The following is a 20,968-nucleotide window of genomic DNA, read 5'->3' as shown; positions in this document are numbered from 1 at the left end:
TACTTCCAGAGATATGGGTCATGACTTTTTTGCTTGTAACACCATTATTACTATAAATTTTGCAATATGGGACTCGTTTTAAAGATCACGAAGAGTCCCAGACGGGACACTTCTCTAAAATCAATGAGTGCACCCCGATTCACTTACCTCAATGGTATGTGACCTACTGTTTATCGCAGAGTCCGAACGGCGTGTCTTAAAACACCACTTGTAGAGAAGTTTTACATGGTTGAAATACTCAGGAAATGTGAACAACATTACTGAGGGGTATATTGCTACCGTTGAAAATCGACCTCCTGCGTGTAAGTCGGGTATGGATACCATTGCACCACTGTGGCACCCAAGACTTTCTAATATGGACAGGTGAAAAAGTTGGCTACACCATCAAAACGTTCTTCTTAAGTAGACGGCATTCTGTCGGGTATTTGGTGTCAAAGAACGAAATTTCCGAAATTGCAAGACCCATATCTCGGGAAGTATGGACTTCCCCGCGGAAAATTATATATCGTTGTGCCCAAGGGCTAGCTACTGTAAACATTACTTTTTAGCCGAATTAGCTATTCAGTTGCCCATCATCAGCAGGAGTTCCGAAGGCCGTACATCACAATAAAAGCGCTGTACGCCGTCTCTACACATATCAGTAGAGGACTTAACCAGAGCTGGCCCTGTGAAAGAACAGCGATAATGGCACTTGACGTATGAAAAGCTATTGATATTGTCAAGCCACGCACGCTGTTTGATAACATCTAGCGGACAACCCTCCGGTCAAGTTTGAAACGTTGGATAATCAGGTTTGTTACTTTTGGATCTCGGAAATAATTATAAATTGATACAAACTTATAGCATAGAGGTTGTTCACACTAGCTATCAATGTCATATGACTCTAAATAAAAACATTCCATATCTACCCACGCAGGCAACGTGGAGACGTAATTTCACTGCATGTTTGCTGGTATGGACGCAAAAAGTAAATGGCGTAAGGAAAATCACCAATATTGCACACATTAGCGACATAATAACGATGGAAAATTTCAAGACATATGACATTGATAGATAGTGTTAACAACTTCTTACCTGTTGTTCCTGACTATACACAACACAACTAAAGAGAATGGAGAAGTAAATAAATAAGATATTATAAACTCCATAAAAATATAACGTCATTACCTTGACAATCGGGGTACGTACAGCTTCCAAGACCACAAACAATTATATGTATAATGTGTGCCTAGTTGCTTACAAGTAGTTTCAAAAATACACTGCATAACAATAATAGAAAACGCGCGCAAAGACATGCATAACCAATCTAAATTGAACTTGTACGGTACGTACCAATAACACACTACACGATGGAAGAAACTTTTAATATATGAACATTAACTATAGGCAACACATTTCAAACTAAAAACATAATTTAAACACATCGTATTTCTTGCCGAATGTTTAAAGGTTTAAAGGTTTAAAGGTTTAAAAACGAAAATAACTAAAAACCACGATCAAATTAAAAAAAAACATGAAAACTTCTGACGGTTGCGTTTAGGCATTGCCATACCGTAATAATCAGTGTTGCTTTTTGTGGTACTGCACAGAATTGCCATTCACCTACGAAAATTGTCAGAGATTCATTAAACAACCCTGCACGAACACTGAGACAATCAGGGAATCAAGATTGAGTAAAATGGAATAATAAAAAATGAAAAACGACATTTCACAATAGCAAAACCAACACGAAACAAAGACGGAGGAGACGCTTTTCTTATTTTTAGTGAAAAGTTAACGGTGGAAGTTGGTGGAATTCTTGGAAAAGGAATAATTTAAGTGTTTAAAATAAATTTCAACTGTGTTTAATAAAATTGCAAAAAAATAATAGTGGAAAAGTAACAAAATTCATCCAACCACAGTTTTTGATTGTGTGTGTTGGTTCATTGATTTGTTTTGTTGTTTTTGCCGTCGTATTGTCACCAGAATCCCCAACAATCATGGAGAATGTGGGAACGAAACGTGAAACCCTTTACGATCGTTGTCTCTGCTGTTTTGTATCCAAGCTCAACTACAGATCCCAGTCAATGGCATCAGTCCAACAGCTCCGTTACCTGCCTCCCAGTGTGCTAATCGACATTTATGTATTGGTAAGACATTTTATTCCATATTAATAAACATACATCTCAAGGTTATATTACCAATTCCAATTTGTCGATATGTTGTTTGCGACGTTGTCATGTACCTACAAAGTCACAACAACAACAGCTACCAAGTTGAAGACCATTTTTGGCAAAAAGAAAAAAAATAATTTCCATTTACATATTGAAGGATGGCTGACTGGGTAAGGGTCATATGGGAGAGAGAGTGTGTGAGTGTGCTTCTTTATTAGCACCACAGTTCTACAGTTCTGTATGTTGTGACTACAGGTATTTCAAGCCAATACACAGGTGATCCCAAAAATAAACAAAACAAGTATTGTTTATATTTGCATTGTCTTAACGATTATCTACCGTTTTTCTTGCAGAATCATTGCCCTTTCTTGTTGCATAATATTTTCTAAGCGTTAAACACTAATCCAACTGTCGACATTAACGAAAAAGGAACGCCTTTATAGTTCCTAACAAAGCAATAGAAATTTTGCAGCACCTTCTTCCATTGACGTCGAAAATCACATGACAAAAGAATTGGCCTCTGTAGTAGCGGCCGCATAAGTTCTTAATTGATATGTAATTAGGATGAAAAGATGCCATTCATTGTGTATTGCGTGCCATTATTTATTGCCATTTCCATTCGAAGAAGAATCTTTTTTATCAGTTGATTTAAATGCCATTGATCCGTTGTCCAGCTCAGTTCACTGGCATTCAACATGATCGTTTTTATAAACTTATTATTATTGTTATGTCTACATGTGCAAAAAACTGAAAAGAAGCAATAAATAAGCGCACAACTTATATCTATGGAAGAATTGAAGATGCTTTCTCTATCAAACGAAATGCTGGTAGGCAGGCAGAACAGAAGATAGAATGATAGGTCACCAAGAAGCTTGTACAGAAGTCGACTTTTGCTTCTTATATTTTGTCTTGTTAATGTTTAATAAATTAATTTGTTATGAATTCTCTTATTTTGTATTGCGATAGGTCAAGGTATGCATACATGCTACATACATATGTATGTACATATGTATTTTTGGAGAACATTTATGATTGGCCACAGAGCTTCTTGTTCTTTTTGGTTTATTTTGAAATGTTAACGACAGAATATAGGTAGAGATCGAGGCGAGATCAAGCATACATATATAGGTATAAGGCAGCCTTGTTTATAGAGAAACTAGGAGAAAAAGATTGTTGGCCGTTTCTTTCAATGCTCATAAAAAAGATTCCCCAGATTAAACAATTCAAAAATTTGAAAAAAAAATCCAAAAATATTCACTTATTTTCTTTTCAACAAAAACTGAAAGCGAAGGGCCAGCGTATTCTCCATAAATTCCTACTATTTCTTTCTGGGTCTTTTGCGAACACCAATGTTTACATTTCAAAACATTTTAAAAACAAATTTGTGGTCAATTATAATGATGAGTTTTGTCTAATTCCATTATAATAAAAATAATTGTTCCACAAACATCCCAGACGGGACAGGGGAGACATCTCTCCCCATTACAGATTGTTTTATTCCATTATAGATAGTTATCTGTTAAAAATGTTTTAAATTGTAGCCAAATTTAAAATTCTAGATTTCAAAATAAGTGAGAGTATAAACCGATTGTTTTTATAATTTCATGTTGAATTGCTTTCCGAGTGCTGATTAGTTTCCGGTATTTTCTTTTTAAAGAACTTGTTTGATTATTTTAAGTACAGAATAATAGATTTTTATGCTTATGATAGCAGTTCTTCTATCCTGTGTTCTTTCTTCAACGCTCGTTTACATTTAGTATAGAAAAAAGGTCGACTTGTATGTCAACTTTACCTGAACACTGTCTACAATTTCTTTGTCACGATGAAAAGAGTAATCACTTACATATGTACATTTCATAAGCCTAGGTCGAATTATTTGTAAATATTTGACGGTTCTTATTTGCCGTACATTGTTGTTTGCATATTTTACATACATGTCGACATACATATGTACATATGTATACATAAATTATAGTTATTGTTAATATATGTCAAGATTATTTGAAACAATGCTACAATAACTGTTTTATTTGAAGGTTGTGTATTCAATTCTAAGGTCACATATTTCCTTGTGGCTACCTTGAATTGAATTGCCATTTTAGTTATGACAAGGCATATTAAGAAGTCCATAAAGTATGACTATTTTCGGTATTGGTTTTGTTATGATTTTTTATGGTGGTCTTGAAACCACTCCTCTTTTTTAAATGAAATTAAATCACATCATAAATTATAAAGACTCTGTAGTCTCGTCCAATTTATTATATAAGGTTATCCTGGTTATCAACGTTGCAATGATACCAAATTCTGATATGGAACATTTTGGTTGAATTGTTTGGAATATTAGTGAGCCTCTTCTAGGTGAATATAGGGTCCATGTTACGTAGGCTTCCGCCATATTTTTGAATATTTCTTCTTCCATCAGCACGTAGTTTTCTGTTAAGATTAACACTTTCCGAGCGTGGGAAGTTGATTAAAAAGTGCATTGAAATTGCCCATAATTTATTTTACTTCTTAGCAAAATCTTTAGACTTTTGTTTACATTTACATTACAATTCAACTCCATTTTGCAGATGTCCCAACGCGAAGATTTAAAACATATGCTCTTCGAACAGATGGCCGATTTGCAGATCTTTGAACGTCTCTTGCGTTTTGATCCAGCTCGCCAAAAGCTATTTCTTTGTCTAGCCACACTAATAAGCAGAGGGAAACAGTTGGCAAAGGAATTGGAACAGACATTTATTCAACGTTATGCCCCACCATCACCATCGACAGCAACAACAACAAGAGTGCACGCAACACAAACAACAAAGACTGCTTCCAAATTGGCTAAATTGGCCAAAGCAAAACTAACCGTATCAACTTCCACGCCATCAACGTTAATGTCTCCGCCTAATACAGACGATGACTCATTAGATGAAGATGCAATAATTCAAGCTGCCGACTCTTTGGCGTTGTCATCCAATGATCATGAATACAATTTTGGTTTGGATGTCATTGATTTTGGTTTACGTTTGGGTTCATTTCTATCAGAAGCTGGTTGGCTATCGGAAAGTATATCCATACTACGGATTGTTGCTAGCCGTCTAAGGAAAATGGAACCCACAAAGAAACTACAAATTATTTATTTGGACTGCTTACAAAGGTATGTGTGTGTGTGTGTGTGGATTTCGCAAACACAATGATTGTGAAATCCTGTAATGCATTTCAATTTCAGACTCTTACATTCGGAATCCTGCTCAAGTAACTTCAAATCAGCCGAACGCACATTTGACATAATGATGGAACTACTCAAGCAAATCGATCAGGATGAAATTCCCAAACCATTGTTGGCAAATACACATACACAAATTTCGGAAATGTATTTTGCACGCAACGAATACGATGACAGCCATATGTGGAGCGTTGTTGCCATGCGCAATTTAGAAGAAAATACGCCAGAGCGGTAAATACAAAACAAATTAAATTCATACACACAAAAAAGCATGATCTTGTAAAGCCTCAAAAATTTCAATGTGTAATTGCTTTTCATTATTTTGTCGTTCATTTAGCATTGCTATTGATGTTCTGAGACAGGCGGCCAAAGCATGTGTGGTGAAACGTGATTATCAGCGAGCAAATATTTTAATTTGTCAAGCCAAAAGTAGGGCGAAGTAAGTTTGCATTATAAGAATCTCTCCCTGACATTTATCAAACACAAATTAATGCCCCTATCTCCCCACAACAACCGCAATAATATGCCCATTGTTTGCTTCTCGTCATATTGTTGTTTTGCAGAAAAACATTTGGTTCTAATCATCAAAAGTATGCCGACACATTACTGGATTATGGATTCTTTTTGCTAAATGTCGATTCGCCCAATCAGAGTGTAAATGTTTACAAGGAAGCATTGGATATCAAACGCTGTGTCTTTGGCAATCGCAACTTCCATGTAGCAATGGCCCATGAGGATTTATCCTATGCCTATTATGTCCATGAATATAGCACTGGCAATTTTACATGTGCCCATGATCATATTGAAAAATCTGTAGATATTTTAAAACATTTGGTACCACAGAATCACCTAAAATTGGCCTCCGCGAAAAGAGTTAAAGCCTTGTTGCTTGAAGAGATTGCCCTGGATAAAATGGCTGAGGGAGTTGATGATGAAGGTTTGCTACAACAATCGGAAGGATTGCACAAATTTGCACTGCAATTGTCTTTGGAGGTTTTCGGAGAAGAAAATGTCCAGACGGCAAAGTTATACGGAAATTTGGGAAGACTTTATCAAACCATGCATCGTTTCGAGGAAGCTGAACGTATGCATCAAAAAGCTATAAAAATAAAAACCGATTTATTGGGACCCTATGATTATGAAGTTGGTCTATCGATTGGCCACTTGGCGTCTTTGTACAATTATCAAATGAAGAAGTACAGAGAAGCAGAGGAATTGTATTTACGCAGCATAGAAATCAGTGAGTATTAAGAGAAAACTTAAAATGTAAAGATTTCGTATGTTCTAGAGGGAGAATAATTGTTTTCGTGATAGTGAGGTATTCGATTAAGTGTATCGTAATATTAATCCAAAATCAGAATATTATAGTTGTTAGGGTTCTACTGTAAACAATCAGAAACTAGGCATCATTGTTATTATACATACACACACACACACTTGCTACCCTCATGCTATACTCTTTCTCACTCAGTCAGTCTCTTTCAGTCATTCAGACAACACAGTCATTGTATTACATCACAAGTATTAACACGCACATCAACTATTGTAACGCATTTCAGTTTCCAGAATTAAACAGAATAAATCTTGCTTAAGTTTGTTAATTTATCAATAAGTCTTTTATTTACAACATAAAAGCACAACTAAATCTTTTACTCAAACGTAAGAGTACAACAACTGGCGACGAGGACGGTGAATAAGGAAATAAATTCTTTAATTTCAATTCATCTACGCAAAAATCAACTGCACATAAAATGTCAAGCGAGAACATTGTGAAATTACTAGCTGAACAGCAAGCGGCTATGAATCTTCAAACGCAGTTACTGCAACAATTAACAAATCTACTTCAAGCACAGAGTACTGGAAACACCAAAGATGCTACGAGTCCCAGCACTTCAAAAGCAGCATTAATGGAATCTCTTTCACATTCCATGACAGACTTCGTTTATGAACCGGAAAGCGGATTAATTTTTCAAGCGTGGTACAATCGCTACCAACATGTCTTCGAAAAAGAAGCCCAATCTCTGGACGATCATGACAAAGTTGCGTTACTCTGGAGAAAGATGTCAAACAGTGTTCACGAAAGATTCAGGAACTACGTTCTTCCAAAGAATCCAACAGAAATGAGTCTCAAAGACACCCTGGAGAAACTTAACAAACTATTTGGTAAGGTAGAAACTCAAGTGTCTCAACGCTACAAGTGTTTGCAAATGAAAAAACTTGAAGGAGAAGACTATAAGGAATACGCCGGTAGAGTTAACTTACAGTGCGAACTCTTCAAGCTAAATGAAATGCAAGTGGATCAATTCAAGTGTCTAATCTATGTCTTGGGTTTACAATCAAGCAAAGACAACGACATTCGCTTACGTTTACTCAAATTGCTAGACGAAGCAAAGGACTCCACAACTCTAGACACTCTTGTAGATGAAACTCAACGACTCATGGATTTGAAAACAGACAATACATTGATCGAGCATCAATCGCAATCAATATGCGCAGTCAAGAAATTCGCCAAGAACAACAACAAGCATTCCCATAAAATTCCTAAAACGCCCTGCTGGTTATGCGGAGACATGCATTACTCAAAATACTGCCCATTTAAAAATCATAAATGTTCAAAGTGTCAGCAGACAGGTCACAAGGATAACTTTTGCAAAAGCGCAAAACGAGGCAAGTCCACTACAGACAAAACTGCAGTCAAGTCGGACAAAACAAAATACAACGCCAACGCTGTATTCTCTTCAAAGCAACTCCAATTTCAACAATTGCGAAAATATACCACCGTGGAAATAAACAAGAAACAAGTCAAATTACAAATCGACACAGCATCCGATATTTCAATCATATCACGATCAACATGGGAATACATAGGTAAGCCACACCTACACAAAACAAATGATACTGCAACAGACGTGAATTCCAACAGCATCAGCCTAATCGGAAAGTGTCAATGCAACACAACGGTATCAGACAAAACGCTAACTCTACAATGTTACGTCACGGAAATCGATAACTTAAACATAATGGGTATCGACTGGATACAAAGTTTTAACCTTTGGGACAAACCAATTTCAGCTTGGTGTCGCCAAATATCAAACGATGAATACATATCAAACCTGAGAAGCAAGTTCAAACCTGTTTTCGACAACAGTAGTCTTGGCCTTTGTACAAAAAACAAAGTGCATATTAAACTTCTTCCAGACGCAAAAGAAACATTCATTGCAAAACGCCCAGTACCATATGCCGTGAGAACAGAAATAGAAACAGAGCTAGATAGACTTGAAAAAGCAAATATCATCACACCAGTCAATTCTTCAAAATTTGCAGCGCCAATAGTCGTGAGTAGAAGGAACGGAAAAATTAGAATTTGTGCAGACTATTCCACGGGTCTCAACAATTCAATTGAACCAAATCAGTATCCTCTGCCCACTCCTGAAGAAATTCTCTCAGATTGTCACGATTGTATGATATTTAGTCATTTGGATCTCTCTGACGCATATCTACAAGTAGAAGTCGACGATCAAAGCAAAGACTTGCTAACTATTAATACTCACAAAGGGTTATACAGATTTAATCGCCTCACTCCAGGTATAAAATCAGCACCAGGATCCTTCCAGCGAATCATGGATGAGCTATGCACAGGCATCCAAGGAGCACGAGCGTACATAGACGACATAGTCTTGGCAAGTAGATCTCTTCACGATCACAAAACTAATCTTAATTTGTTATTACAGAAAATTCAAGATTACGGGTTCAAACTCAAATTCGAAAAATTCCAATTTTTCAAACAATCAATCAAGTATCTAGGTCAAATCATAGATAAAAATGGCATACGACCTGATCCAGATAAAATTCTTGCAATACAGAATCTGAAGGTCCCTGAAAACATTTCAGAAGTACGATCTTTACTAGGCTCCATAAACCACTATGGAAAGTATGTCCACAACATGAGAAACATCCGAAAACCACTAGATGATCTCTTAAAAAAAGATCACAAATTCATTTGGACCAAAGAATGTCAACAATCTCTCAACGAATTCAAACGCATTCTAACATCGGATTTACTACTAACCCATTACAATCCAGCATTGCCAATTCACATTGCAGCGGACGCATCATCACATGGCATCGGAGCGGTAATATACCATACTTACCCAGACAACAGTGTCAAAGCCATTCATCACGTCTCAAGATCACTTTCTCCAACGGAGCGAAATTACAGTCAAATCGAAAAAGAAGGACTAGCACTAGTTTTCGCCGTACAACGTTTCCACAAAATGATTTTCGGAAGAAAATTCACCCTACATACCGACCATAAGCCATTGCTCACCATATTTGGTTCCAAAAAAGGTATTCCGGTCTACACCGCGAACAGGTTACAACGTTGGGCTCTCATCCTTCTCACCTACGATTTCGATATAAAGTATACCAATACAAAGGATTTTGGACATGCAGACGTTCTGTCAAGATTGATAAGCGCACATGAAAAACCATCAGACGAGTACATCATAGCTTCAATCAACCTAGAAAACGACATAAGATATGACATCACAGACGCCGTATCAACACTGCCAGTTAGCTTCAAAATGATACAGAATGCAACCAAAAAGGATTCAACCTTACAAACAGTTTCAAACTACGTATACAACGGCTGGCCAGAAAACAAAAACAGCATAGATTCTTCAATTCTTCCATATTTCAACAGGCAAGATTCAATATCAATAACAGATGATTGTCTTATGTTCAATACGCGCATAATAGTACCCGAATGCTACAGAAAACAAATTCTCAAACAACTGCATCGCGGACACATAGGAACAGAAAGAAGCAAATCTATCGCACGCAGCTACGTATATTGGCCAAACATAGACAAGGACATAGAGACTTACGTCAAGAAATGCAACAATTGCCAACTCGCAGCAAAAAGTCCCATCAAAACCAACCTTTGTCCTTGGCCCACAACAACACGCGTTCTCGAACGTGTTCACATAGATTACGCAGGTCCTGTAAAAAGCATTTACTACCTCGTAATAGTGGATTCATATTCCAAATATCCCGTCATATTTCACAGTTTGGAAATCCTGAACAAATCGTATCCGACAATGGAACACAATTTTCCTCAGCGGATTTTGAAAATTGGTGTTCTAAACGAGGAATCAAACACACACGAACAGTTCGATATCACCCAAGTTCCAATGGTCAAGCAGAAAGATTCGTCGATACTCTCAAACGATCTTTAAAAAAATCAGAGGGAAAGGAGACGGCATCTAATGCACTACAAACATTCTTAGAAGTGTATCGTTCAACACCGAACAAAAACTCACCTAATGAACTCTCTCCAGCGGAATCATTCCTAGGTCGAAAAATGAGAACAGTTTTCGATTTAATAACAAAGCCTCCACCAGCGAGCAGAGAGAGAAACATTCAAATGGAGAAACAATACAACCGGAAACATGGTACAAAACAACGAAATTTCATCACTGGAGATCTTGTCTACGCTAAACACTTCAAAGGTAATAAAAGCTACTGGGTTCCAGGTGAAATTATCAACAAAGTGGGAAATGTTACCTACAACACTCTCATTCAAGTGGATAAGAGACAAATTCTTGTGAGATCTCACGCAGATTAACTCAGACCAAGAGAAACCGATGAAAATGTACCTGCAGAGCAAAATGATAATCTTCCTCTTCAAATCCTACTAGAAGACTTCAACATTAGTCCACCAACGGAAGAAGATTTCACAACTCCACCATCATCACCGGTTATGCACCCACAACGCATCACTTCTCGAAGAAACCCTGTACAGCCAGTATCCCGGACCCCCGAGAAGTCTCAAAAAGGGAGATGTTAGGGTTCTACTGTAAACAATCAGAAACTAGGCATCATTGTTATTATACATACACACACACACACTTGCTACCCTCATGCTATACTCTTTCTCACTCAGTCAGTCTCTTTCAGTCATTCAGACAACACAGTCATTGTATTACATCACAAGTATTTACACGCACATCAACTATTGTAACGCATTTCAGTTTCCAGAATTAAACAGAATAAATCTTGCTTAAGTTTGTTAATTTATCAATAAGTCTTTTATTTACAACATAAAAGCACAACTAAATCTTTTACTCAAACGTAAGAGTACAACAATAGTTTTTCATTTCTATTCCATTTTTTCATATGTTCGATGTAATTAAATCATCGACTTCCAACAAGTTTTAGATTTCAACTTTTGCAATTTGTATTTGGGTCTTGTGCATTGATATCACAAATTGGTGTTAACGATGTTTGATGCCAGGCTCACATAGACTCTTTCAAGTACAATGTGTGTATGAGTAAATAGAATAAACACTGACCATAGTTTACTCGATTCAGTTCCAACGTGGCAATACTTGAAATATTCTAACAAATATTTTATTCGTGGTTCACTGACTTTCGTTGTCAGTCATCTAGTCCTGGGCTCATTACAGTTCATACAACGACATTAATTACGATTATTCTCTAATACACAGCTTTACATGCATGATCTCAATAGATTTTGTTTTGGTTTATAAATTTATCATGCAACAACAATTACTTATATATGCGTGTATTTTTTATCATTTCAGGTTTACGCTTATTTGGTCGTTCATATTCTGGACTGGAATATGATTATTTGGGATTATGTCATGTTTATGAAACATTGCGAGAATATGAAAAATATTTACAATATGCGCATATTTTGGAAAATTGGCAAATTTTACGTGGTCAAATTTTAACAATGAATGTATGTACAATGGTATTTTGCACACACACACACACAATCACATTTATTAACTATCCTTTATTTGATTTTCCCTAGAAAACTATTTATCCTGCTATTAATGAAGACTGTTCCCTGGAGGAGATTAAGCAACAATTTTTCAATATGTGCAACCACAACTTAACACCATGCAATTAAAATGTCAGAGTTATTGTTTTGGATTAAGTGTTCTGTGTGCTGTTGTAACAACAACATTATTGTGTCTACTTAATATATTAGGGATTTTACCATATACAACAAACATATACTATATTATACATAAATATTATAATTAATAGAGACAAAAATGTAAATTAAGGTAACTCATGAAATATGTAATAATGTTTTTGTTCTTTGTTTCTTTCGTTCGTTCCATTTTGTTTAGTTTTTGTTTTCCTGTTCTATCAACAACAACAACAAACAGAAAAGCCAACACAAGTATAAAATAAGCATAATAATTTAGTGATTTACTTATTAACAAATAATGCATATCGTGAATTTTAACACTTGATATACAAAAAGAAAATATAGAGCCGCCAATTCAGGTATATGCTTGGATTACAAATGCACTAGTTATATTTACCTTTGTCGCTTAATTACATATTCTTATTATTGTGCTATCACAGCCTAACCAGCCCAACAATATTGTTATTCATTCATTATCAAGTCCAAAAGGCACTCTTCCTTGATTCTCAATTGTCACATCGTGCAAAGTGTTAAATAATTATTTATATACATAGTTTTTATATACAAATAAGTAAAACAAGAAGAAATTATGGAAATTCTCAGACAATGAATCAATAGATTGGAATGTGCGAAATCGCACACACACGCAGATTCCTTGATGTCAATTTGTTTTCACAGTAATTACCTTCTTTTTTCAGAGCTAATAAGGTGTGTAAAATGTTAATAACAATAGTGAGTATAACATGTTTGAGACTGCTTTATATATATTTTTTCATTATTTTTATACAATGTTTAACAATATCCCAGTACATATAGAGTAGCAATGGTAGACAAGGTTAAACTCACTCTCATTGTGTATATCAGTATTCCATTCATAGAGTTCAAAATTATGTCCGCCATACTATTATTAAACAAAAGTGTCAATTGCTTCAATATTGTGTTCTCCTAACATTACCACACTGTTACGTTTTTGTTTTGCATCGAATTGATGATTTTGAATAGTATTTTTTAGAACAAGAAAAACAAGAGTGCTGTTTTATTGCGTTTATTTTCTAATTTTTATTTAGATTTTTGGTTTTAGTAAATAAACAAGCAACATTAATTTTTTATATGTAATTGTTTTTATAAGAAAATGAATGGGTTCATAGGTAAACTTACTATTTTACAAAACTAAGCACATTTTAAATATTTGAAGAAAAACGTACCATACCATAGTGTGTACTATAAGAAATATATGTGTGTATATAATATGTGTGTTTCAAATATAACTTCATAGTAAAGTAGATAAGCGTATTAAATGCTTTAAAATAATTACTTATATGTTTTTTACTATTCTGTTTTTTTCTTTTATAAATTGTTTTAATACATATACTACATATTGATGTCGTCAGAGTTGTTTTATTTTATGTTGTTGTGGCCTTAGATAGAAAAAGCATGCCTACAAAACTAAGTTCTTAGGAACGACAGCGTGAAAATATGGAACGAATATCCTTTAGAATAGACAATGGAATTACCGAAGCGGAGCCATTTCTTCATTGTTTTTATGGTCTGTGTCGGACAACGGTTGCAAAACTTCCTTTTGGTATTTATTTTTGTGGTTGTAATAATAATAATAATAATAATTGTTCCACAAACATCCCAGATGGGACAAGGGAGACTTCTCTCATATCAATGAGTGCACGCCGATTCATATTAGCTCAATGATATGGGACCTACTTTTTATTGCCGAGTCCGAACGGCGTGTCTTACGACACCACTTGTAGAGAAGTTTTTCAAGGCTTAAATACTCAGGAAATGTCGCCAGCATTACTGAGGGGGAGTTTTGCCACCGTTGAAAATTTGATGTTGCTTGGCCTGGGATTCGAACCGCAAACCTTCTGAGTGCAAGGCGGACGTGCTGACCATTGCACCACGGTGGTTGTAAATATAAACAAAAAATCAAAGAGGAAAGTCTTCCCACATGTAATGTTGAAAGAAATGCTAACTTTTGGCTGACTTTCAATATTCAGCCTTAGTACGGTTGGCGTAGTCGTATCCAAAATTGCAAGTTGACGAGTCGAAACGACTGATTGGTATTATGAATATATTCGTCCTTAAAAGCTATACAGCCCTATTCTGAACATTCCCATTGGAGCGAAATTTCCCATTCCCACGTTTTCCATATTCTCTGGGAGCTGAAATTTCGAAATTAGTTGCACCAAATTATTCGGGCATGTTCTGAAATTCACCGTGCATCCATTTCACATCACACATGCACTTCACCTGTGAAAGCAATTGCTGTTCTGTATTTCACGTGAAAAGAGCTTTCATATTTCACGAAAGAAACTTTGGAAAGCTTTATTAGAGCTTTCAAACTTTATCAATAACAATGAGAAAAATATCAGTCTGTGTTGGCGCATCAACAAATAAACATGCGTGTGTGGGTATGTACACGTTGTTCTTTTGATTGTTTACGAAGCAGACGTAAACAAAGAAACGAACTCTTACAAGAGCGCGTACATGTTGAAATTAGTACTTGAAGAACAAATACATTTTTAAATCATATTTTGTTAAGAAAATTAAATATTTTTTAAATGCTCATAGAAAACAAATTAAATTTTAGTTCTATGCAGTTTTTTGTAGAAATTTTCAATTATTTTCCTTAAAAGATAAGGATTCACTAAGCTCTCGCCATCAAAATTTCAGTGTGAGGAATTCACCCCAACTAGATGTAAAGTGTGTTGCAGAACAGGTTCGATACACGTGAGGTGCAGAGGTGAATGCCAGAACATTCCCGATTATAGCATACTTTTGGGGGCTGTAATTTTGTTTTGTAATACAAAATGCCTATTTGCATTGAATTCACGGTTTTTTAATTAGATTAGCAAAAGCACAACTCACTTAATTCAACAACCGTGCATTGATTTTAAGTGAATGGAGTAAACGATGTGTGATGTTGTTCTAATAAGCACATTTTCTTCAGAATGTGCGAATTGGTGTAAGCATTTTTTTAATTTTAACATAATTTTTGTGTATAAAGTAATAGGAACTTTTTAGGTTTGTAACGAATTTAAAAATTGTATGTTGATCCGGAGTAATTTTAGTTAGGGGTTTAACGAGTATATCGCTAGTTTTATTTATTCCTAATGATCGTTAACCTCGTAGTTTGCAGATTTTTTAAAAATTCAAAATGATAAATTCTGATATTTTTTCTCGATTATTACATATTTTTGCGTGTTATTACATATCGTCAACATAAATTTCCGAAGACGTATCTAAAAAAAATAAATAAAAATAATAATAAATAAAATACGTTTTTGATTGAATCTAAAACTAAAACACATGCCCTTGCAAAATTTCAAGCTTCTACGTTCAAAAATAACGATCCTATTCAAGAAAAGGCATTTCGGAAAATGGAATAGCATTGCAATAATTTGGCATATATGTATGTACGTTTGTGTGATCGTTGTCGTATCGTTTTCAATAGAACGTTAGTCGTCTGATTTAAAAGACCCGAAGGTTATATTACGACAATTAAATTAATAAAAGTTGTAAAGATTATTTATGGATTATGGTTATTTTTCAATATATTTTAATAATTATTGTCAAAAATTCTTTTGAAATTGATTTGTTTTTACTTGCTGTGCTGCGTTAATAGAATCAACCATGACGCTTTTTCTCGTATTTCAATACATATGGTCTGTTCCAAAACTGCCAGAACTGAAAAAATCTATTAATTTTTACTACTTTTTTTGTTTTGTTCGATAACATAAAGGAAAAATTTTTATCGGTGTAAAACATGTTAGATTCTTGCAGGTTTTTGTATCATATAAGAATATGCAAAATCCGAAGTCTACTAATGACATATTTTACAGTACATTTTGTATGCATTTATTAAGCAAACACATGGCGATTATAAATATTTGCAATAATTTTGTCGTGTACGTGTCTTAAAATATGAAATTTCATAAAAATATGAAATTTCTTGAATTTTTTTTATAAACTCCCACACTGTTTGCTGGGGAGATTTTTCCCACAAAAAGACATAAAATTCTCCCACAATTCAAGATAGAGAATGTATACTTTTTTCCCATGGGAACAAATTCCCAATTCGAACTTCATTCGGAATGAGGGGAGATGGAAAATGGAAAAAACTCCCACAAAATTTATTCAGAATACGAAAATGTGGGAATGGGAAAAAATTCCTAACTCCCATGCGTTCAGAATAGGGCTGATAATATCAAGGGGTCGATCGTCGATAACAATTATCGTTGAGTGGCGTTGCCAGTTGTCAAAATTGATCCACGTATGGCAACTCTCAACTGAAGTTGCGAATCTCAGTTGACGAAGCGGCTGTTTTTCAGCAACCACCAATTTTCAGTTGCAGTGAACATTTTCGAAGAAACAAGAAGTAAAATAGAAGGAACAAGTAAGAAAAGCGTTAAGTTCGGTCGGGCCGAAATTTTTATACCCTCCACCACAAATTTCAGCCATTTCGGTGGATTAATGTGGCCACAACCTTCAAAATACCGAAATTCGGAAGGTACCGTTCTATGGGGGCTATATGATGGCGTGGACCTATACCTACAAATTTCTGGGGGAAAGTTTTATACGCCTAAGGAAGACTAAATACCAAATTTCAGCCATATCGGTTTGATAATGAGGGTAAAACGTAACGTCGAAAATCGGGAGATATTGTATTATGGGGGCTATATCAATACGTGGACCTATGTATATAAACATTTTATGGTAGAAATGTTTCTTAGCCTCTGGAAACACAAAATACAAAGTTACAACCAATTCTGTGTTCAAATGGGTCTAATACATTCAAAATATATTAAAATGACGCGTACTTTATATGGAGCCTTATATGGGGGCTATACCAAAACGTGGACCTATATAACCCAACTTTGGTAGGAATCTTTTTTGGCCTCTGGAGACACAAAGTACCAAATTACAACCAATTCGGTAGTAAAATGGGCCAAATATCTTAAAAATTCCTTAAAACGACGACGCGTCACGCGTCATTTTGTATGGGGGCTATACGAAAGCGTGGACCTACATAGCCCGCTTTCAATACCAAAAGTCCTACGTAAATATAACATATTTTCCCAAAATTTCATCAACCTACGTCTATCCGTTCGGACGCTAGAGTGATTTCCACAGACGGACAGACGGACAGACAGACAGACGGACAAACGGACGGACATGGCTATATCGATGTAGAATTGCACGCTGATCAAGAATATATATACTTTGTGGGGTCTACAATGATTATTTCGAGTAGTTACAAACGTAGTGACAAACTTAATATACCCCCATCCTATGGTGGAGGGTATAAAAATAAACATTTTGTTAACAATTATTGATTCTTTGCATCATTAATTAATTTTGTGTATCAATATGGTGAAAATAACGACAAAGCAGCAGTTCGAAATATTAATTGATAAACTGAGTGAAAATCCAAACTTAGCCCGAGGAGTTCGGGAGTTTTGGTGAAACCAAAGCCACAGCGGATGAAGCGTGAATGTCCACTTCGGACAGTTTAAACAGCAATGAACCCCTAACACGAACACCTGAAGAGTGGCAGAGTCTGGATTCACATTAAAGCAAAGTTGAAAAAGAAAATGCCTCAAAATAAAATAAACTTCAACGACACTGGTGGTGGTCCATCAAAATAAGTGAATTTATCGCCTTTGGAGCGGACAGCAGCAAATCTTTTGCAAATGAATTTGGTGACAAATACAGTAGGTTCAGTTTAAGTACAAATGACGAACATCCTCCATCTATATAGCCAACTACACCAGAGAATTTCGTTTTTGAATAAAAATGGTTTTTATTTTGCCTTTTTTCCTCCTCTGTCAACTTCGAAACGATCCAATTTTGGCACAATTTGTCCTCTATCATGTGGACAACTTCTTTCAATACCCTCGACAATGTAGATTGAGCCATGCAATTGTTGAAATCATTGCCATGGGACTTTTCGAAACTTCCGTCCTCCAAGAATCGCAACGCTGCGCACACTTTTAAAAGTGGGGGTATTCCTGTTGATCTGTAACTTTCTTTGAAATCATCCTTTAAAGTTTCCACAACGTAAACAACGGCATCCTTTTGCAATCCAAAATACGCCTTAAACCTGAGATAATTTACTGATTATACAGATCTTTCCACATGATCATCAGCTTACAGTGCAGATGGCAATTCCAATGGATTCGACTTGTCCCTCAAATTTCTACTAATAGATGCAATGTCCTGTATATTTTCTTCACCATCAAAAAATAATTCCACCGAACTTATCATTTTTTGGGACAGCAAATAAAACTTGACGATCCGAAGATTCAATGGGCAGGTTATATTCCAATCTTGGGTTGTTTTCCAAATTTGCTCGGGCTTAAATCTAGTTTAGTAAAAACTCTCCGATTTTTTCGAAATTTTTTCCATAGGTAGATATTTTTACGCTGATTACGGGAACGTAAAATTTTCTTGGGTGACGGACCCGGTTACCCGGTTATTCGACCCGAAAGTCCGGGTACCCGGTACCCGATAGACCCGGTTCTACTGAACCGATTCTTACAAAATGGGTATCGTTGGAAAGCTTATGAAAATACCTATCCAAGTGGTCATATGATGGGGTTATCTCCAGGGGTTCAGAAGTTATAACCAAAATACCTCTTTTTGGACCCGGGTTTTTCCATAAAACCCTCAAAAAGTCGGAAAAGGGCCCATTATGGGTGCTTGATTAATTCACGTAATTTTATAGCTCATACTTCAACCTTTCCAAAATGGTGCCATTTGTTATAATACCTTCACTGGGTCCAGAGTTTTTCTAAATTCATCACTTTTTTAAAAATCAAAATAATTGTTTGGCTTAGACGTTTTTGTAGTCATTGGCGTAGTCGTTGTCGTAGGGTTATTTTATGGTATCACGAACAATTTACGACAACGACAATTTTTTTTTCTCATACAAAATTAGAAAAATGTTTTTTTTTAATTGTAAAATAATTCATTCGGAATCGTCTTTTGAACAAGAACTAAGAAATTTGCATAGCTTGAATCGTTATACGATTCAAATTTGTCATACGAAAATGAATAAAGGAAGTAAATTTTGTATTTATTTTAGTTATTTTCCAATATATTTCATTAATCATTGCCAAAAAATTCTTTTGAAATTGATTTGTTTTTATTTTCGGTCACGACTTTTTCCCTACTGACATAATTAGGGAATATTTAATAGACATTGTTCTAAAAGTCAGTAAAAGGGATCCAGAAAGCTCAAACATGTTCAACTTCCACCAGTCCAAAGGCCAAATCATGAAATAATAATATTATTTGTGTAAATAACAACACTAAACTAAAAAATATCTCGGGTCAAAACCCTGGGTCCTAATTATGTGATTCGATATCGGGTTGTTTCGAAGCGAGTACTCAAATTTGGGATGACGATATTCGTTATCGAGTAAAATTATCGAGTTATTGAGCATAAATTTGCGAGAAATTATTCGTAGCTAAGGGGTCGATTATCGATAGCTATTATCGTTGAGTGGAGTTGCCAGTTGTCAAAATTACTTTATGTATGGCAACCTTCAACTGAAGTTGCGAATCTCAGTTGACGAACCGTCTATTCAAAGTAATTATTCAGCAACCAGGGGCCTAATTATGTGATTCGATTCGATCGAGAATTTACTCGTGAATAAGTTTTCGACACGAGAAAAAAACGGCATGATAAGACTCGATCGAAATCACTGATCGAATGTTTCGAGAGTAACCGGTAATCGAACTATGTGTTCTTTGGGGAAAGTTATGAAGGTAGACGTCAAAACAATGTGTTTATTTCAAATCAAGAACTAAAAAACAAAATTATGAATGAAAAAATGTAAATATTTGTGGAATTTTTTGAACAATACATTGAATAATAATTTCGGAATGAAGTTGTGCTAAGAAAATATGAAAATTATTAATGTTTGCAAAATTGTTTTGTCATTCTTGTTACAGATTGCTAATACATCTACCTTAATAATTCTCTCTCAAAATAAATGAGAGAATTTGGTGGGTGTTTTGCATTAGCCTCTCTGAGAGAGTATTTCCTTTGGTAAACAACGGGGGATGAACTATTTAACCCTTCGTTGGACACCAATATTGTTTCTCATATTCGTAACACATGAGTCTGGCCAGACCCATATAATTATTTATATTTTTTTAGTAAACTTAATTAACATTTTCATATAAAAAGTTGTAGAATATGTTTAAAGGACCCTAATTTTTAATAAATAATACTTATTTGTCAAAAAACATGCCGAAAAACTATAAATTTTATATGATATTATCAAGTTAGTAAAACAGGACATATGCCTACGAAGTAAAAAATTCGTAGTTTTCTTGTCTCTAAGCTCGAAAATTCTATTTATATTTCATTTTGATGCACTATATTTTATTTTGGCCTATTATTCAGAATGAAGAGTGTCTATTTTATAACTTTACAGCTTATTGCAGTGCAATAACGATGATATCAAGAGGTAAATAAAGGCACATATACTAAGGATTTTCTTATAATTCATATGGTGAATCCTATATTTGGACCAATCTACCCCACAAAAAGAGCAGAAAAGCTATGTAATGGGTTCTATTAGTCCACTTATGTGTATAATTGTCTAGGATACAAGT

General features: G+C 35.2%; 1 protein-coding gene across 1 annotated transcript; it reads left to right on the top strand.

The window, feature by feature from the left end:
- Positions 1-1,645: 1,645 nt before the first annotated feature.
- Pat1 (Protein interacting with APP tail-1) lies at positions 1,646-13,710 on the top strand. Its single transcript, XM_073978136.1, has 7 exons — positions 1,646-2,129; positions 4,724-5,295; positions 5,368-5,595; positions 5,702-5,803; positions 5,928-6,604; positions 11,970-12,127; positions 12,203-13,710. The coding sequence occupies exons 1-7, from the start codon at positions 1,980-1,982 to the stop codon at positions 12,299-12,301; spliced, it is 1,986 nt and encodes a 661-aa protein (XP_073834237.1). The 5' UTR covers positions 1,646-1,979; the 3' UTR covers positions 12,302-13,710.
- The last annotated feature ends 7,258 nt before the right edge of the window (positions 13,711-20,968 follow it).

Source organism: Musca autumnalis, unplaced genomic scaffold (assembly GCF_047663935.1).
Source record: "Musca autumnalis isolate F117 unplaced genomic scaffold, ASM4766393v1 scaffold_3, whole genome shotgun sequence".
NCBI lineage: Eukaryota > Metazoa > Arthropoda > Insecta > Diptera > Muscidae > Musca > Musca autumnalis.
The sequence above is the reverse complement of the archived record's forward strand: the minus strand, read 5'-3'. Positions and strand labels throughout refer to the sequence as shown.